Genomic DNA, 19,367 nt, shown 5'->3' on the forward strand with positions numbered 1-19,367 from the left:
GTTTTGCAGTATGACCCCACTTTTATAATAAAAATTGAAATGATTTTAATGGATATTTTAGTGATAAAATGTATAGTGTTAATTGTATCTTTGACATCAAATACGTATTGTATCCCGTTTTTTTATATTTTTATTATAAAATTATTTCTTAAGCTACTACCAAATTTTCTAAAAAAGACTTTCAGTTTTGTCGAGCCTATTGTATATATTTTTGTTTTTTTATTTTTCAATTTGAATTATTATATTTTATCTGTTTAAGTCAAAATATTATTCAGATTTCCATTTACAATAATTTATACATAATTAATCATTTTGATACTTTACCCTAATGATAAATAAAAATTTTACTTTCTTAGATCCTTCATACAAATGATATTTTTGTATTTTTATTACATTTATGCTTTTTTAATATTAATTTTTGTATTTTTAGTCCTAAATAATATAATATAGTGTTTTATTTTATGGTGCTAATATATATCTTAGAGAATAAAATATGAGAGTCCAGCTTTTGCCTTTTTCAAGTTAAAAATGCAGGAATTATCGCAATAATATATTTTTATCGCATCTTTAGAAAGAAAACGACTTAACTCAAAAAAACCTTAAAATGACTTAAGATCATAAAACGACTTCAATGAACATTATCCATCTTTCTACATTTAAAAAAATGCAACATTCGGGTGGGAATATGACAAAACCGTTACATCGGTCTCTTGGTTACTCAGAAAATTTAAGTTCCGTGTCAGTACGGAATCGACCCTATTAGTGTTGTGTTTATATTGCTGTGTGAAGGACGCAACGCAGACAAACATATAGTGACCGAAGGCCGGTTGAGTTGATTTTATTCCAATACAAAAGGCAACTTTACTTTATTTTTAAAATATTAAAACGACCGATTTAGCTTTGTGATTGTTTCATTCCGACTTACCGATAATCTTAGTGACTTATTTAAGTTTATGTCATTTCTTGAATAAATAAAAACATGTGTTTATTATGTCATTATCTTATTTATCAAAGTGAATTTGTTTGTTGGTCGTTTTTTTAATCTAATAATGACTCATTAAATAAATGTCTTGTTTAAACTTATAATAATTTATTTTTATTACTTTTTTTTTTCATAGATTCATAGCTGAATGCTTTCGGTATAATTTTCAACTCAAAATTTGGTGCTTCCTTCGAAAAATACTAAACAATCGACGAAAGAATACGAAGGTGTCGCAATTTACATTCTTCTTTTGCAGTTTCCCAAAAGGTTTTTGTTCTAAAGGTGCGATATGTGAAAAAAACACCAAAGTCCACTTTCGTAGCAAAAAAAAATTTTTAAATTGAAATAAAAATCTGAAGTCCACTTTGTTTTAATGTAAAAAACATCAGTTGTCAGTCCCAGATACACTATTTTAATGTGTAATATTATTATCAAAATAATAATTATTTTACTTTGATAGATTTTATAGATTGAAATTATCTTTATATCTATTATATAGGAACATATTATTTTGTATTGCAAGTTCTTAAAAGGTTGAAATTATCTCATTTGGTTCAAAAGGTACGATGTTTTGGAAATCACACAACACAAAACCTTGTTTCCTGAAGATTTTGTCCAATGTGACTCCTGTGGTTTATCCATACATATATTTATATCGATAGAATGATTTCTTTGTAAAAGATTCCATCTTTTTTATCTCTATTATGATTACATATAAAATGAATGTAACATTGTGTAACACTGTATCAACGTCTTTTATTTTTACATTTTAAAACGAAAATCTATCCAACTAGAAAAAATATCACTTTATAGGAGCGAGATTAAAAGGTTTTTTTTAACGTTTAGGTAAATAAAAGTAAGATTTACCCAAATGTTAAAAGAAAAATCTATTGTTTGGCTGAATACAAAAAAAAAAAATGTTTTAATCCCTCACCTTTAAAGTGGTCAAATTTGAGTTATGCAGTAAGGAATTGCCATCGACGATATAAGGCCATAAAGTTCAATTATTAATCTTCATAATAATTTAAAAATGCCCTAACAAGGCGAAGTAATTGTCCGATTTTTTGTAAAAAATTAAATAAAAAATTAGTAGACTCAAATCAGTTCTTGATTATCTTCTTTTTCATCTTTTAAGAGATTCTAAGATCCGTGTTACAGAAAACTAGTTGTTCTCCCGAGACGATGAGGTCCAACTGTTCCTCTCAGGTGGTCTTCCAGTCGGACATTGTCCAGATGGGATATCATCGGCTGCAGTGTACGCAAGTCTGTCGCTGCTTATTCTCTGCACGGTCCCTCCAAGATCTTCGTCTGGATCTGGACCTCTATTTCACACATGTCTGATTTTAACAAAAAATACAAATATTGAATTTCCACTATACTTAACATATCGTTTTTTGGGCCTGTGTCTAATGAACTAGACGATCGATATGGGCAGATTATGTTTTCATAATGTATTTCAATTTCTCTATTGAATTTACAATGTAATGTTTGTGTCTTGTGTTTCAATTTATTCAAATAAATTCTAGATCAACAAGTTCCTATTAGTATGTAATTGGATTCCTTTCTATCCACAAAATATGTAGTCGTTCTTTGCATTTATACGCAATACATCTTAGAAGATGGTCGATTAAAATCAGCATTTTATATGTTTTTTTTTTATTTAATTTTAAATAACTAATTAGAAATTGTCGGCCTCTCGGTGTAATGGTCAGCGCATTTTGCCTACCATGCGAGAGGTCTCGGGTTGATTCCCGACATGGTTGATATGAAATATTTATTTAGGAGGGTGTTATAGTCCCTGGACTGGTACCTGAAGCGTAAGACTGATCGTCTTACCTTCATGTAACAAAAATGATCAAGATACGCAGCGATTGGTGTACCAATGCAGTACCCTGTGCACCATTTGATGCGCAAAGGGAATGATGATGATAATGATGAATTATAAATATGTTTTTTTAGTGATAATATAATAGATAACATTAAAATTGGTGAAAATGCGTAGTGGAGATTTTTCCTATTTTAATGAATGATAATTTGACATTTTAATCCACTTGATTTGATAGACCAATTACTGGTTTTATGTCTCTCGCAACATTGTCAGACTGGTATGTGTTTTGATATAAAATGCCACACATACCGCAAAGTAAAAATGTTTCTTCAAGCACTGCCTGGTAACCTCGGTGAACATGGAACGTTCATTCTCAATTATTTATAAAAATGTTTTGACTGATAGAAGGCTCAATCGCACAACAGAAAATTTAGAAAAATACAATATAAATAGTGTTAACATTAATAAAACAGATTGTTTAAATTTTTCCTAATTAATAAATAGCAATAATACATTTTTTATATTTTATGTTGCATATTTTCACACTTTACTTGCATATAATCCAGTCTCTATTAATAAGTATTACCTCTAGTATAAGTTTTGTACATTATCGTATTAAAATGACTGCATGATCTAACTATAGATTTTTAAGACATTTCTGTTGGTTATTATCGCTTTTATATCATAGTTTTTATTGAGTACATAAAATAGAATAATAAAAACATGTTTTATTGGTCTTATTATCTAAAAGTGTGTTTGTAATGTACTTTAAATAATGTTTGTTTCCATCATTGACATCGGCTGGTGTATTAATAATTAATTACTTTTTTGTACATTATTTTGCCTAAATAAAAATTTAGTAAAGACACTTGCAGAGAAGTTATTCATTTTCCTATGTACCTTCGTAATTACTTATGTTTTGTATTTCCCATGTTGACACTTCTGTTGCTTTGTAGTCAAACATTTAGCCGGGATCGTAGAACAAAGACAGATGTGCGAAAAATGTGACATTTACTTAAATTGAAACAGTTATATAAAGGCTTTTTTTTCCAGGTTTTAAAAAATATAAATATACATGGTGTGTCCGGAAAGTGATGCCAGTGAGTCGATTACAAAGAAGTTATTGAACTTTTCGTTACAACACAGTAAAATTCTTCAAAATAGGCTCCTCCTGCGTTGATGCATCGACTCCAGCAATTTTTCCAGGCATCGAATGCGCCACGGTACCAGCTGCTTGGATTACCTTGATAGTTTCGAAATGCTTTCCTTTCACGGGTCCTTTCAGGCGTGAAAACAAAAATAAGTCGCGGGGAGCCAGGTCCGAACTGTAGGGGGGCTGGGGAATCATTGGAACCCCCGCTTTGGCCAGGTAGTTGGTGACAGGGAAGGCGCTGTGGGCCAGCGCGTTGTCGTGATGCAACTTCCAGTCGTCTGCGATGTCCGACCGGGCATTCAACATGTCATAAAAAGACTGAAATGCAGGATTCAACATGTGTGTTTCAGTCTTTTTAGCACTTTGACGTAGAATTTAGCTTTCACAGTTTTACCAGGTGGTACAAACTCGTAATGGACCAGTCCTTTGATATTAATTGTTCGTGCCAGATTTTAAAACCATTTGACTACATCAAATATCTGGGAATAAAGGCAATGAGCATCGTCTTGATTTTGGATCTGCTCATTCCGGACTTCTTGGGGCGAGGGGACGCCCATATTTGCACAAAATTTCAAAAGAATCGGTAAATTAGATTTTGAGTTAAAGTGTTCACCGACTTCAAAAATGACAAGTTTCAGAAAAACGCTTTATTTTTGCACACTGAAAGATTCAAAATGAAACTCTATAATTCTTTTATATTTACACAGAGTTGTCAATGCAGAGTTGCCCTCCCCCTCCCCCCCCAATTATAATAATGTTTCCTTGGCAAGCTACACTATGAAGTAATTTCACAAGTTACATCGAAATTGGAAGCGTATTTTTGAAATTATAAAAAAAAATACAAAAGGAATTATATATTTCTACCTGTATGTTTCTTTGAAAACACTGAAATAATTATAAGATTACGAAAATCATCATTAAATAATCGAAATATGAGCAAATATTTGCGGATGTGTGTATGGGGCTTATGTTTTAAATTTAAGAAAAAAAATATTTTTGCTTATGGTGCAGATAAATTGTCTATAGGTAATATCTGCTGTCTTCTATTGTGTGTTGTCTTTGCCGGAATTTATAGTCATCAAAATGATAGCTGTCACTTTTGGAAAGTTAAAGCCTAATTTTAATATTACATAAAACAATTTTATATAATAATGGAAGTCAAATTGTATAAAGTTTGTCGTGCCTGCATGTTGAATGCCAACGATTCCTTGAATACTTCAGAGTTTCTCAGAATGACTGACAAGATTGTTGAAATGTTTACATTTTGCACATCAATCAAGGTACGTAATAAACTGTACAATTCTTAAATAGGTGTAAACATATTTGTGAAATCATTTCTGCAATACATTTACGGAAGATATAATAGTATTTAGGTACGGGCAAAAGATAATGTTACGAAAATGAGTTTATCTGCGTTTATTAGGTTAAGTAAACAAGAATATCGAAACACTGTAAAAGACGTATTGTCTACGATTTATTATTTATTTATTAATTGAAATTTGAATCGCGTTACCGATTTTTTGTTTTCTTTCAAAATATTCTGTAAAATTTACAGAAAACAACAAATCTTCTGTTGATGCCATTTGTTATTTTTTTTCAACAATATTTTAAAACAACAAACAATCAAACCATCACGCCGTTTCTCCGTAGGGGTAGGCAGGCAGAGAGGATAGAACGTCATATCACTCTGTCTTTTCATACAGACCTCGCTTCCTCTACATTCATACATCTTCCATGCATGCACGCCATTTATTCCTACCCTTGCATGTCCATCTTTAAGTATTTGATGGACTCGATCGTACCATGTCTTTCTCGGTCTTCCTCGTTTTCTGCATCCATCAACATTCACATCATAGATCCTTTTAGCCGTCCTTTTGCTGTCCATTTGTTCTACATGTCCAAACCAACGCAGCACCCCTTTCTTGATTCTGTCGATAATGCATGTCTAATACCCGTATGCAGAGACAAAACTTAAGTTGAGAAAAGTACATTCTAATTTCAAATGCAGAGAATAACCCGAAGGTGAAGACAATAGAATGTACTCTCCTCACCTCAAGGTTTGTCTCTGCATACGGGTATCAGCCTTACACAGTTCACGGATCTCGACGTATGTCCAAATGTTTGCAGACAGGCTGGATTACCTCCCTAGGGAGTTATTTAGTTTCAGCTCTTTTACTTCGCAAAAGTCATCAGATGGAAGAGTTGAGGAAATGTGGATGTTTAAACATAGGTAGAATGGTGAATGTTACACAGTGGGTAAAGTGGCCACTTAAACGAAATTCGAAATTTTCCTTCTTTTAAAAAACTTAGCTGTATAATAAAATTCTCTAAATTTTTGTAGAGTACAAATGTGCGAGTACATTACATATTTTACACGAATTTCCCATAGCACTGAACTTCCTCATTAACGAGTCTAGGTGACGGGGTTTATCTAGTCTCGCAGAATGGTTGGTTAAATTATACCAGTGTTTTTCTAACTTTTTGAATATGCAACCCCACCTCCCCTAAGGATGCCATTTTCATCCCTTACTTTTTTATTTTTGCCTTCCTCGGGCCCCCCCCCTGCAGGTGGTAAACACTGAACTATCCTGACGCCTACAGTCATCTCTACAGGTGTCCACTTGGTCTTAAATGTAAATGTAATTTTTACTCACAGGTAACTGAAGATGACGGTCTTCCTATAGGCGTGTGCCTTCAATGTATAGAGAACATAAAAAATTGTTACAGTTTCATAAATGTCTGCAAATCAAGCGACACAAATCTTCGGTTCTACCTGGCGCAAAATAAAGACTTGGAAAGCATTCTACAACAGAGTACTAAAGACATAAAGCAAGAGGAATCCTTAGACACAATCAAAGAAGAGAATCTGTTCGCCGACGAAAACATAGACAATGATATACCCTTTGATTTCGAGCTCGCAAAAGAGGAAGGAGATTTCTGTGATAATGATGAGAATTTCGAACAAGAGCATAAGAAGAAAACCAAGCACAAACTCAGAAAGTTGAAGTCCAAAGACAAATTGAGACTTAAAAAGAAGTTAAAGTTAAAAAGGACACTGAAGCTGAAGAAGGAGTATGTTTGTCCCGTGTGTGAGGGTGTAATTGTCGGAAAGAGAGAATTGAACTTGCATCTCACTGAGCAGCACGAAGAGTATAGGAAATATATCTGCCATCACTGCAACAAAGGTAAATTATTTTCTTATTTTTAATTATTTATTTTGATACTTCGCAAGAATACATTGTATAATTAAATTTACAATGTATTCCCCGCTGAAAAAAACCCGTGCCGAGGAACACATTTTACAATAAGGAAGTTCACTGCTTTTTTTTTTCTTCATATATTGTATTTATCAGCTCTATGATTTTTTAAAGTTTTTATTTCTGAAATAACTCCGCGTGTGACGTCAGAGGTTCTTCTCTGTCAGTTCTCCTGATTGGTTCGTTTAGGGTAAGCAAACCGGATATCCTTTCTCAGCTCTTTTTATCATTTGTTGGTTCATATGAACCAGTGATGTTGTTCAAAGTAGTGCATTTTTAGTAAAATATTTTTTATTATTTTTTTCGTACATTTGCTGTACAATTTAATGCTCTAAATTTTACCGCGCGCAAGAAATATTTTTTTGTATCCAATTTCCCGTAGGTCTGAAGATCCTCATTGTAATTTATTCTGAAATTCGTTTAGATTATTCATTAAAATCCATTGATAATATCCTCAGTGTATTTAATAATACACCACCCGCTTGTAGAGTCACCCATATTGACAAAAACCATTCAGTGATTATCAATCACGAAGTTAGCTACAGTTTACAGCAATACAATGGGCCGTAGGTACTCAGGTCGAGAATCCCAAACCGAAACCGTCCGTTACACATTTTTTATTAAACCAAAACCAAACCAAAAATGTGGAACGCTATTGTCGTCTCAAGGGCATCTCTATAAGTGGGAGCGAGTTTTTACTTTAAGTAAATAACAGTGATTGAAATCATAACGTCTATTATATGCTGTGCGATTCTGAACGCTCTCTCGCTGGGTACATAATGCTTTTTCTAGTCTCTAGAGAGCGTTCAGAATCACAATTTACATACTAATTATGTGCTAGCAGCGCTTTTTCTACCCCCCCAGAAAGCATTCAAAATAGCACTGCTGGGGTAATGTGTCTTCAAAAAATGGTTTTGACATACGGCAGCGCAGCATGCCTCGAGGTGATTCTCACAAAAATGATATAATTACTACTTGTACATTTTAATATCTCACCTTCTTATTAAAACACATTACAACAGAGATGGAAATATGGAAGTCTAGGCATTAACAGGGCTTATGACATGTCACTGGCTGGTTTACGTGCCCACTTTACTCATTAAACATTCTGCATATGTTTGAACATCCGTATTTCTTAAATTTTGAAAACCTTTATTTGTGTGGGTGAGATTCATCCGACAGAATCATTTCACCTACTAGGCAAAAAGGAGTAAATATATTTTTTGATGTTTTCAGTTTTCCCGATAAAATAATTAAGTCAGATAAATCTCACCCACAGCTAAAAAGATTTCAGCTCTTTAACTTCACAAAAATCAACAGATGGAAGAATTGAGGAAATATAAATCTTATTTATTTATTTTATTTAACACTTTATATACATAAACAATATATAAATATGTACATATAAGGGCGGGCATATTGCCTTAAAGCAATTTCTTCCTACCTACCCAAATTGTTCGGTTCGAGAAATTTACTAGTACATGGACAAATTCTAAGGAATTATACTGAATCTTAAAGTTTTATACAAAATTGAAGTTTTATGAATTAACGCGGAGTAATTTCAAAATTACCAAACTTTATAAATCATAGTGCTGATAATACGATACATGAAAATTATTAAGAAAAACTTGAATTTCCTCATTCGTCTGCAACCATATCTTTTAATTGTGTTTCGTTAAATTGCTCGCAGGTTTTGCGCGCTCGCACTACTTAACTCAGCACCTGATAATCCACACCAACGAGAGACCGTTTGCGTGCGATCTTTGCGCCAAGACGTACAAACAGAGAGGACAGCTTATCACGCATCGACGGCTCCACACCAAGGAACGACCGTATAGCTGTGACAAGTGTGGGATGAGGTAAATTATTTATTTACATATTTTGCTGGATAAACCTGAGGATGTTAAAGAGCTCGCCCCCTACCCGATAGTCCGATACTTAACGGATCTGGGCTTGGAGGGGGAGATTTAGCAAAATGAAAACTCTCGCCTTCCACACAGTAGCTAGGCTCTTTATAGACCTGGGTGAGAACTATTCCCGGGGTCCCGTCGCAATAGATCTTCGCAGGTCGCAGTGATGTCAGGAGCTTACATATCACTGACGTTTTTTTTCTGTTTATTTTTTCTGTGGTTGTAAGTAAAAATATATTTGACATTAATTGAAAACCTATTTTATATACTGGTCTGTTAGGAAGAGCCGGCGCGAATAATACATGTATACATTGCGCTTGTGTAGTATCTGTGAATAAGCGCATGGTACGACATTGCACGGCATTATGAAAATAATCTCTGTCTCGCACTTATGACATGATGTTTCGAAGAATCGAGGCAGCAGTTTAATCTAAGAGATACACAACAAAATACTAGAAATTTACAGTTTTACCGAATGTCAAACATCGTACCGAAAATCTTTTAATAAAACATTACGGCAACATGTTTGTGTTACTGATTCAATCTGATCTAAATAATAAGTAAATTTTGATGTTACGTGTGCCAATGTCATATTTTCTTTTCAAAAATATTTACTCAATAATCTTAAAATTAAAGTAAACCTGATGTTTTAATCGTGTACCAATTTGTGTTTATGCTCGGAGTGCGACACATGCTGACATCTAAGTAGAGCCCCAACTGATATTGTTGAAATAAATAAAAATAGGACACAAAATGCCGAACGCTCTCAAAGTAGAATGGAAGATCTGCTTATGCCTGTCAATAGGCCGACTTCCACCACCAGATCCTCACACTATAGTCAAAAAATTAGAAGGAACATACCTTTTGTAGTTAATATAAGCCTTGTACATAATAAGCAAGGCAAAAAATATGCAACACCTTTATTAAAAATAAAAAAAAAGTCCTAACTTATAATTTATTTACAGATTTATAAATTAATGATATTGAAATATTGTCTTTGGCGGTATACATCTTTATATAGTAGCAATTTGATAAATGAATTTTGCAAAATTTGAATAAAATTATATTAGAATAAATCTGAATCTAAATCAATAAATGAAAATAAATTAAATAAAGTTATTAATCTTTAGCTCTCCTGTATAATTCATTATTTGTTAATGACCCATTTTTGTTAAATAGGTGTGAAGGTTTTCACGGTCACTGTTATCAATATGTTTTTTTTTTGTGATACCGTGTGTGTTGGATTTGTTCCCATTTTTGTTGTTTGCCCTTAGCCCTTATCGCCGATGTTTCTGATACATTGTGTGAAAACGTTGCATGTAGTGTTTTTAGTTCGTGGTGTGTAAGTGTATGAGTACCATGTTTGCCTGCTGGTTTTTGGCATTTTACTTTGTATATTTTGCATTTTGATTGTCCATTAATTAACATTGTTGTTGTGTGTTTCAGTTTTAATATGAAGTGCGCGCTAGTGAACCACAGCCGACTTCACCATGGAGATGAACCGAATCTCTGCCATCTTTGCGGAGCTAGTTTTGCACAAGGTCAGTAATAAACGGAACAGATGCACATATTATAAAATAATAACAAAAATGTTTATTTGCCACAATGAAAAATGTGCAATCTACTCTTTTTTTTCCCTATTACAACACATCACTTATATGTTTGCAATGGTATTCTGTATTTCAACATAATAGATTTCTCTGGAACACATACTGTTGCGGCGTAATTATTACAACTAGATAAATAAAAATAAAAAAAAACATTTCGTTATCCAAGTGACTTGCTCTTCAAAGAATTCAGAGTACTGAATATTATTTAACAGTATATATTGAGAACGGTAGTGGTTACACACATAAATAGAGACATTTACCCAAGCGTCAACCACAACCATCATACAAAATACTCTAATAGGGATCTGATACTAAGTGAAGGGGTCAACACTGTTCTGGCATCGAGACAACACTATTACGTAGGCAAAAAGGTCCATAACCTTTTGCCAGAACCGTGGAAAGATGGGAGTGTTGTCAAGTTGCGGAAGGTGTTGATCTCGCTCTTTCGTGACATTGGTCGTAGGGAGTCAGAAAAGTTGATGCATGCCACGGATTAAGAATTCTTACTGGATGTCGAAAATAAAACATAAAAGTAAGGAATAATTTAAAAAAATATATTTATAGATGGCAACCATGAAGTTTCGCATAAGTAAATTGTCTATGTTTTTATGAATGTATGTATGTGTATGCGCATGGGTGTATGTATGTGTGTATGTATATATGTGTGTATATATATATATATATATATATGTGTATGTGTGTATGTATATGTATCAAAATGTGTATACGAATAAGTTTATATTTTATTTGTCTGTGCTCTCTATTAATTTGTTAATTTTTTTCATATATTAGAATGTAATTGCCTAGCTTCTAATGGGGTATGTACCCTTGTTAGCTGGGCAAAGTGAACGTAAAGTTGTATTTTTATAAAAGGTGTAAATAAATAAATTCAAAATCAGCATTCATTTAATAGTTACCCTCTAGAAACACATATCTATGCTCTAGAAACTAGGCATAAGAGAAAGACTTACATCCATGTGTGAGTAAAAAATCTTGCAGTTCTTTGGAAACATTTTCAGGGGGAACTCTGATAGTTTGGAGAAAACTATCCTCCTGGGAAGTGTCGAAGGGACAAGGTCGCGTGGACGTCAACGGGCAAGATGGAGCGGCTCGGTTACAGAATTATCTAAATTATCACTTGACAAATGCTTACAGAAGAGCACAAGACCATTCCAGATGGAAGGAGACTGTCCACAGATGAGCCGTGCCTGGAGTCAGGCGTGATCACCATCCTCAGACATGAGGCACGGATTGAAGAGAGAGAGAAACATATATTTAAATCTTCCTTCATTAATGCTACAAATAGCCATGTCGTGAGTCTTGCCTATTTGTAGCATTATTGAAATATGATAAAAAAATGTGTTTTTAGTGGGTAACTCACAACTGCTGATTTTGCTGGTTTCTGTTTTATGGCCGGTTGCCACCTGACGCCGAGACAGTAACCCCTCTCGCTGACTGGGGCTTAGGATGCCACCGTTGACTATTGTTCCTCCGCTGCCATCATCGACCCAATGTCCTGCCTAACGCAATTTGAAAATAGTTATTTCTTACATTTTCAATATACACAGTAATTAATTTAAAAATAGGCTTTTTTCGAAAAAAAATTGGTTATCTGAACGGAGTCCGGTCCAAATTGATTTGGACAGTTGGAGTTCTACTGTATTAGTATTGATTTTAACTGTTTTAGCATCTTTAAATGAAAAAATACATGTGACAAAAAAGCTCTGCCTAAACACAAGAAATTCATAGCTAGTCGGGACTTGAAATAAAGAACCTCTGTACATCGTTTAAATAATTTTTTTTTTGTATTATTTCCAGTTGGTAATTTGGTGGTGCACATGCGAGTTCATACCGGGGAAAAGCCATATGCGTGCTCTATGTGCCCTTTTCGCTGCTCCGTCCAGTCCGGGATGAGGCGCCACGAGAGGACGCACGCCAACGAGAGGGCCCATGTGTGCGGAGTGTGCCAGAAGGGATTCAACAATGGAAGCAGTCTTGTAAGTATGCCGTCTGACGGTGTAAATGCGTGCCAATACAATAATTTGAGCGTCAAGAGAATGGTCAGAATTAAGGAAGACTCCCAGTAGCTTAACGGTGGGTAAAGCGGTACGCCTTACATCGGATAGTGCCGTATCCTGAATCGAATTCCGTCGTCTGGCTGAAGCCATCCATAGTTCTTCCGTTTTAGATGGATTTAATGTTAGTCTATTTTCAGCCATCCAGTTTCCTATTTTCTCTATGCATCCATTAATCAAATTAACAAGCACACTTCTCTCCCCTGGTTTACAATAAAAATAAATCTGTGTATCTTCCGCATAGCAGTGAGACCACAATCCACATTCTTTGGTAACGTTCTCTATATCTTTAGTACACAGGAGATAGAGGAGTGGTCCAAGTACTGACCCTTGAGGTACTCCAGTAGACACCTGAAAGTTGGATGAGCTATTACCCTGGAACACAGCTGCATATTCTCTTTCATGAAGATATGAACTGAACCACATATGTGCTTGATCACGGATACCATAAGTTTTCTCCAGACGTTTAAGCAAAATATTATGGTCTACAGTATCGAATGCAGCACTCATGTCTAAAAGACCATCAACACCAGATTACCAAAGTCTACCGCCATTATAATGTCAGACAGAACTCTTATCACACCTGTCTCCGTGGAATGAAAATGTCGGTACGCCAATTGCCTTACCGAAAATAGAGAATTCAGCTCAATATAATTAATGAGCATATTAGGAATTTAAAAAACTTAATTTCAAAAAGTTATAGTGATGTCAACAAAATGCGTAAATTAAAAATATTCACTTCGTATAACGGTCTAAACATCAACCTATTATGTTTTGTGTTATACCTGCCTATATAATTTAAATACTTGATTGTTTTTCAGTCGCGCCATACCCGAATCCATACCGGGGAACTTCCTTACAAATGCGACTACTGTTCCAAGGCCTTCATAGATAATTGGAAGAGGAAAAACCATCTAGTCAAAGCCCACAACATATCTCTGGACATGATTCCTCGCATGATACCCGGTCGGAGAAGGACGTATGTCAAGAAAGAGATGGATCCGTCAGCCGTGGAAACCATAGATTTATAGACAGATTGTTTATCCGAGATCTGTGTTTTATCTCATTGATTATTTTGTCTGTGGTTCTATTTTTTAAGTATTATTTAAGAAATATACATTCCTAGTGTGTTGGATCTAAATTTTTATTTATATGTATGACTTTTCTGATTGAATCAGCATTACTTTTGTAACACTTGATTTATTATTGTGTGATAGAAACGGAACAGTAGCTTATAAATTATTTACATACAGTTTACACATAGATAATTTAGTTCATTAGTCAGATATCGAAAACGATGATGAAAAGAGAACTATTCGAATGGTCACTACGAATCCTAAAGTTAAAACAATAACTTCAATTCATTTATTTCAAAATAACATATACGTAACAAACTAAAATTCAAGACGTACATATCATAAAAAGAAAAGAAAAACTTTTGAATTTAAGGTAAATAATGTACTGTGGGTATTCTCATTCTGAATTACCATGAAATATAAGAAAAATTTAGTTCGGTAATATCAAATTGAATCACAGCTCCCTTCTTTTCCGCCAACTTAGGCTCATCGCTCCGTATGTATCTAAAATGTATATATTTTACACCTGTCTATGGGAATCTTCCCCTTCAGGGAGGGTTAGCGCTGAAAGTATTTTTCTTATAGAAAAATACGACAGATTTAAATCTCATTTTTGCAATATAATGAAATTTCGGGGTTTTCGATACGTAGCCCTTTTGAGTTTGAGCAGCAAAATGTCGTTGACAGATTATTACCAACGCAATAAAGTTTAATTTTTTTCATTTCCGCGCAGTATTCTAATATTATTTTTTCATTTAAATACATTTATTAACATCTGAAACTTATATCCTTTTTATAATTTTAATCTGGCAATAATAATCCGGATTAGGAGGGCGGAATCTTTACCCAATCTTATTTCCTTGTGTGTTGACCTCTTATTCCTACAAACATTATTTGCCCGCATTCGCAGTTTATTTCAATAGGCCCCTTCAAAAACGATAGACAGAGGTTCCACTGTACTAGGTTTTGATATTTGACAGCCGACATAGCCTTTTTAACGTTGGTATGTATTCTTAAGTATTTTATTGACATTATGTGAGTGTTTTTTTTACGAAAGAAGGTTTCGTACCTTTTGTGTTTAAAAATTATGTATGTGATTGAATTTATTTGCCATTTATTTATAGTAACTGATTAGTTATAAGTTCTCTTGCCTTATATTGTTTAATATTAAAAGTTATTGAAGTTTTACATAAAATATGTCATTTTAATTTTTTGTACCTAAATTCAAGTTCCACTTCCGGTTCGAGAGTACCTGTCAAGCAGTGGTGTAGTCCTAAATAAATAGGTACCGGAGCGTACTGCCACCACTACGGTGAAGTGGGAGGGGGGAGGGGAGTACACATGTTTTGACTTTTGCCAGTTATCGGCAATAAATACGTTTGTTCTTATTTCGAATCGTTTGAATAGACTTAAGTAGATATTTTTTTGAAACGTAATATTTGTTCCTGACCAGAGCCGGAGCGCCGCTCTGCTCAGATAAAAAGTGCCGGAGCGCCGCTCCGGTGCGCTCCGGCCCGACTACACCACTGCTGTCAAGTCACTTCTAAAAACATTGCCAGATCTTCAATTTAGTGGCCCGTATTATAATGGGAAGTCAATTTTATCTATAAAGTAAAATCAAATTTTCTGTATGGAAAATAGAATATGCGTATATTTTTTTTCTTCTAAATATGTTAAATTACAGGTTATCGACGAAGATACTTCAATTTTCACACAAATAAACACATTTCAATTTTACAGTCAATTTTAAGAAGACTTACTCTATAGACAGTCGAAAATAACTCTGTTAACTTTTCATTGTAATCGGGGCCCAGAAAGGTCAAGAGGATCCGTTGGCAATGAACTTTTAATCCAACCAGTGATTTACGTTTTGAAAACTTTCTATCAAATTAATTTAAAAACGCAATTGATAGGTTTTGCTGATTATTTGTAAAAATTTAATTAGTCAAGTTCGTGTAGATAATATAAAACCGCACTAAAAAGATTCTGTAAGTTGCCGTATTAATTGAACAAGTGAGTATAAACCATATTCATGTCATACTTTTTAAGTTTTGGGGAGAAGGTTTTGGGGATCATTTTTGTGCGATTCCTGCAGATGTAATTTGTTTACATCTGTATGTATTAGGCTGAATGCTGTTGAAATGCAATTTCAGGAAAATGTGAGGTAAAAATTATACACAATAAATTATGTAAGGCTGAGATAAGCATTATGGGCAAAATAAGGAAAGGAGTTAGTTTCGACATGTTAAGTGAAAGAACAGCTAAAAAAATACAATGCAAATGGCATGACCAAATCAGACAAATACGAGAAAATGTATGAATTTAGAGGAAGCGAGGTCTGTAGGTATGTATGCAATGACAGAGTGATATGGCGTTCTATCCTCTCTGCTTACCGCTACGGTGAAATGGCGTGGTGGTTGGTTTTTTTTTGTATGTACTACAGAAATTGTTTGGAAATTTTTGGTATTTTTATCGTTTACCTCAAACTGATAAAAAGTTGGCCTCGTGGTGTAATGGTCAGCGCGTTTTCTACCATGCAAGAGGTCTCGGGTTCGATTCCCGACATGGTTGATATGAAATATTTATTTAAAATGGTGTTTTTACACTAAAAATATTTCATAGTCCCTGGACTGGTACCTGAAGCGTGAGACTGATCATCTTACCTTCATGTAACAAAAATGATCAAGATACGCTGCGATTGGTGTACCAATGCAGTGCCCTATGCACCATTAGGCGCAGAAAGGGAACGATGATGATGATAAAAAGTTGATGAAACATGATGTGTTCATTGTTGTGTAAAAATTACTATGAATATCATTTGGACAAATGACAGGAATTTGCTTCATAATAGATCAGCCAGCTAGAAGTCAGCTGTCAAACTAAAATGGAACTTTTCACAAAGCAAAACAAAACACAAACCAAAAGTGTCGCAAATTTTTGGATCAACAACAGACGTTTATCGGACGATTTTGCCGCTGCGCTTGCGATTCTCGACCTGACCTACTGCCCATTGTTTTGCTGTAAATGAAATAAAAGCTGGCGGCTCCATAGCAGTACTGCGCTACTACTCCGAGGGGATACCAGTAATGAAAAACAAACTAACTGCTTTTTAATTTTGGCGGGTGTGGGAGTAAATAAATCTTTAAATTAAATTTGGTCGAATGTTTCATTTTATTTCAATATATTTCCTCAGGCTTCTTGATGCCCGTAACCCACTCGTAGAGATCTTCCAAGCCTTCCCCATTGATGGCAGATGTCTCTAGAACTTTGATGTTCTGTCTGACCTCCTTCTGCAACCTCTTTAGCTGCAGCATCAGCAACGCCTCATTCCTCATCTGTCGGTACGCCACATCCATCTTAGCCAGGACCAGAAGGAACTGAAGCGGGAAAAAAAATTTTTTTTGCTCTATATTTAATGTCAAATCATTGCTCGTATGTGTGTCATCAATAAATGGACTACGACCCCCACATATTTATACAGATACTAAAGTTATTAGATGCAATGTGTACTAGATACACTACACCGGGAAGGGAGAGTTATGTCCATAAACTGGCACCTGTGTAAAGCTGATCACCTTACCTTCCTGTAACAGATAATTGATATACGCCGCATTGGTGTATCAATTTAGTGCCCTATGCACCACTAAGTGCAGATAGGGATTTGGTAAATTAACTGAATACAGTAAAAAATGTGAAATATAGATTTAAGTATGTTGAAAATGCCTTCTGAAGAAAGTTATTTTAATATTTTGGGTCTGGGGTGCGATAACACTTTTTCTCTTCTCTTACTAGGGCCTCGGCTTCGTGGCGTAATGGTCAGCGCATTTGCCTACCAAGCAAGAGGTCTCAGGTTCGATTTCCGATATGGTTGATATGAAATTCCTATTTAAAAGGGTGTTTTTAAACTAGAATATTTCATAGTCCCCAGACTGGTACCTGCAGCGTAAGACTAATCATCTTATTTTCATGTAACGAAAATGATCAAGATATGCTGCGATTGGTGTACCAATGAAAGGGAATGATGATGATGATGATTACTTTAAACCAAAGAGTAAGAGTAAGTAACTGCATAGTCCTAATGCTCCTAGAAACCTGCGTGAAAATTTTCAACGCTTATCAGTTCATGGTTTACCTTTTCGTTCTAATTCTCAAGGCAATCTCTTAATACCCATCCACAATTCCTCTTTCTTCTCTAACTCATATAGTGTCCATGCGGCTCCACTGTGGAATCATTACCTATCCACCACCAAAAATGTTACTACATTATCTCCGTTTAAATCACGTCTGAAGAAACATCTCCTTTCTCTTCCTTAATCTCTCCTCCTTTCCTCTTTCCTCTTTTTTCCCTTTTCCCATTGAGCAATAGTTTTGATTTAAGGTAATTTATAAACAAATATGTTTATTTCTATTTTTATATATCTTTAGCTTTTTAATCTTTATTTTCTATTGAATATGTTCTGTAACTTGAATTTAAAAAAAAAACTATTATTTTGTTGGTTGGTTGGAAGAAATTAATTAATAAGGCCGCCAATGTACAAATAACATTATGTACAAAAAGTTAAATAAATAAAAATAGAAACCTAGATTTGTTTTTTCTCGTTTTTTAGACTCGTAATCGCAACTCCTTTCTCTCTTCCGCAATCTCTCCCCCTTTTTTATCTTTTTATTCCTATTTCAATTCTACACATATTATAATAAGAATAGTAAAACAATAAGAAATAAAATAATAATAAAAGAATAATAAAAATGAGAATAATTAAAAATTCAATCATTATTTAAGTACCTACTTAAATAATTATATAGTGACTGAAAATAAATGCCACAATATGATGATATTACCTACCTTGCAATTGAACAATTTTGGTTCAGCGAGCAATGTGAAAAGATAAACTCCGGCAGCTGAAATCTGGCAGAGATTAGAAGTATCCACGACAAAAATAATTTTCCTTATATTGTCTATATAATGCTTCCATAATGAGGACATTTCTCCTCCAATCTCCCGAATGTCCATGTGGCATTTCTTTCCCTTTTCAGGCATATTAATCCTGAAGATGTTTGTTCCAATTGTAGGAACCGAATTGTATGTATTGTCAATTACATCAATTTTTTGCAGTTTCTTTAGCAACATAGTTTTTCCTGTGTTCGGGGGCCCGAGGCATAAAACTGTTATTGGTTTTTCTATAATTTCTCCAGTTACATCAATCATTGCTCAATTTATATAGCATTTTAGTATTTGAATACATCTTGTTTACCAATTTTGTTTGATCAATACTTTTTCAGAAGGTTGATAAAGTGGTAGTCATCGACATATTAATACGCATATACATGCCCTGAGTCCTTAAAAATGCATATTTAGTTATATTTAATATTTAGTCATTCTTCGACCGCCAGCCAGGTGTGACGTTTAGAATCGAAATCAAAGTGTCTGCTTGTGTCATGAAAGCATTTAAAACCCCTACTGATCAACATTGAAAAA

At 34.3% G+C, this 19,367-nt stretch overlaps 2 protein-coding genes across 2 annotated transcripts; one reads left to right on the forward strand and one right to left on the reverse strand.

Annotated features, from left to right (window-relative positions):
* The first annotated feature begins 4,987 nt into the window (after positions 1–4,987).
* On the forward strand, positions 4,988–15,086 carry LOC148275326 (uncharacterized). The gene is made up of 6 exons (XM_088235847.1): positions 4,988–5,243; positions 6,620–7,148; positions 8,911–9,079; positions 10,577–10,671; positions 12,559–12,737; positions 13,637–15,086. The coding sequence occupies exons 1-6, from the start codon at positions 5,115–5,117 to the stop codon at positions 13,844–13,846; spliced, it is 1,311 nt and encodes a 436-aa protein (XP_088091973.1). The 5' UTR covers positions 4,988–5,114; the 3' UTR covers positions 13,847–15,086.
* Positions 15,087–17,043: 1,957 nt separating this feature from the next.
* LOC148275327 (ADP-ribosylation factor-like protein 16) lies at positions 17,044–19,223 on the reverse strand. The gene is made up of 2 exons (XM_088235849.1): positions 18,735–19,223; positions 17,044–17,268 (listed from the first exon to the last, which is right to left on the reverse strand). Exons 1-2 carry the CDS (start codon positions 19,095–19,097, stop codon positions 17,068–17,070), a joined length of 564 nt encoding a protein of 187 aa, XP_088091975.1. The 5' UTR covers positions 19,098–19,223; the 3' UTR covers positions 17,044–17,067.
* Positions 19,224–19,367: the final 144 nt, after the last annotated feature.

Source organism: Micrasema longulum, unplaced genomic scaffold (assembly GCF_059751315.1).
Source record: "Micrasema longulum isolate JH-2025_06_02 unplaced genomic scaffold, ASM5975131v1 h1tg001460l, whole genome shotgun sequence".
NCBI lineage: Eukaryota > Metazoa > Arthropoda > Insecta > Trichoptera > Brachycentridae > Micrasema > Micrasema longulum.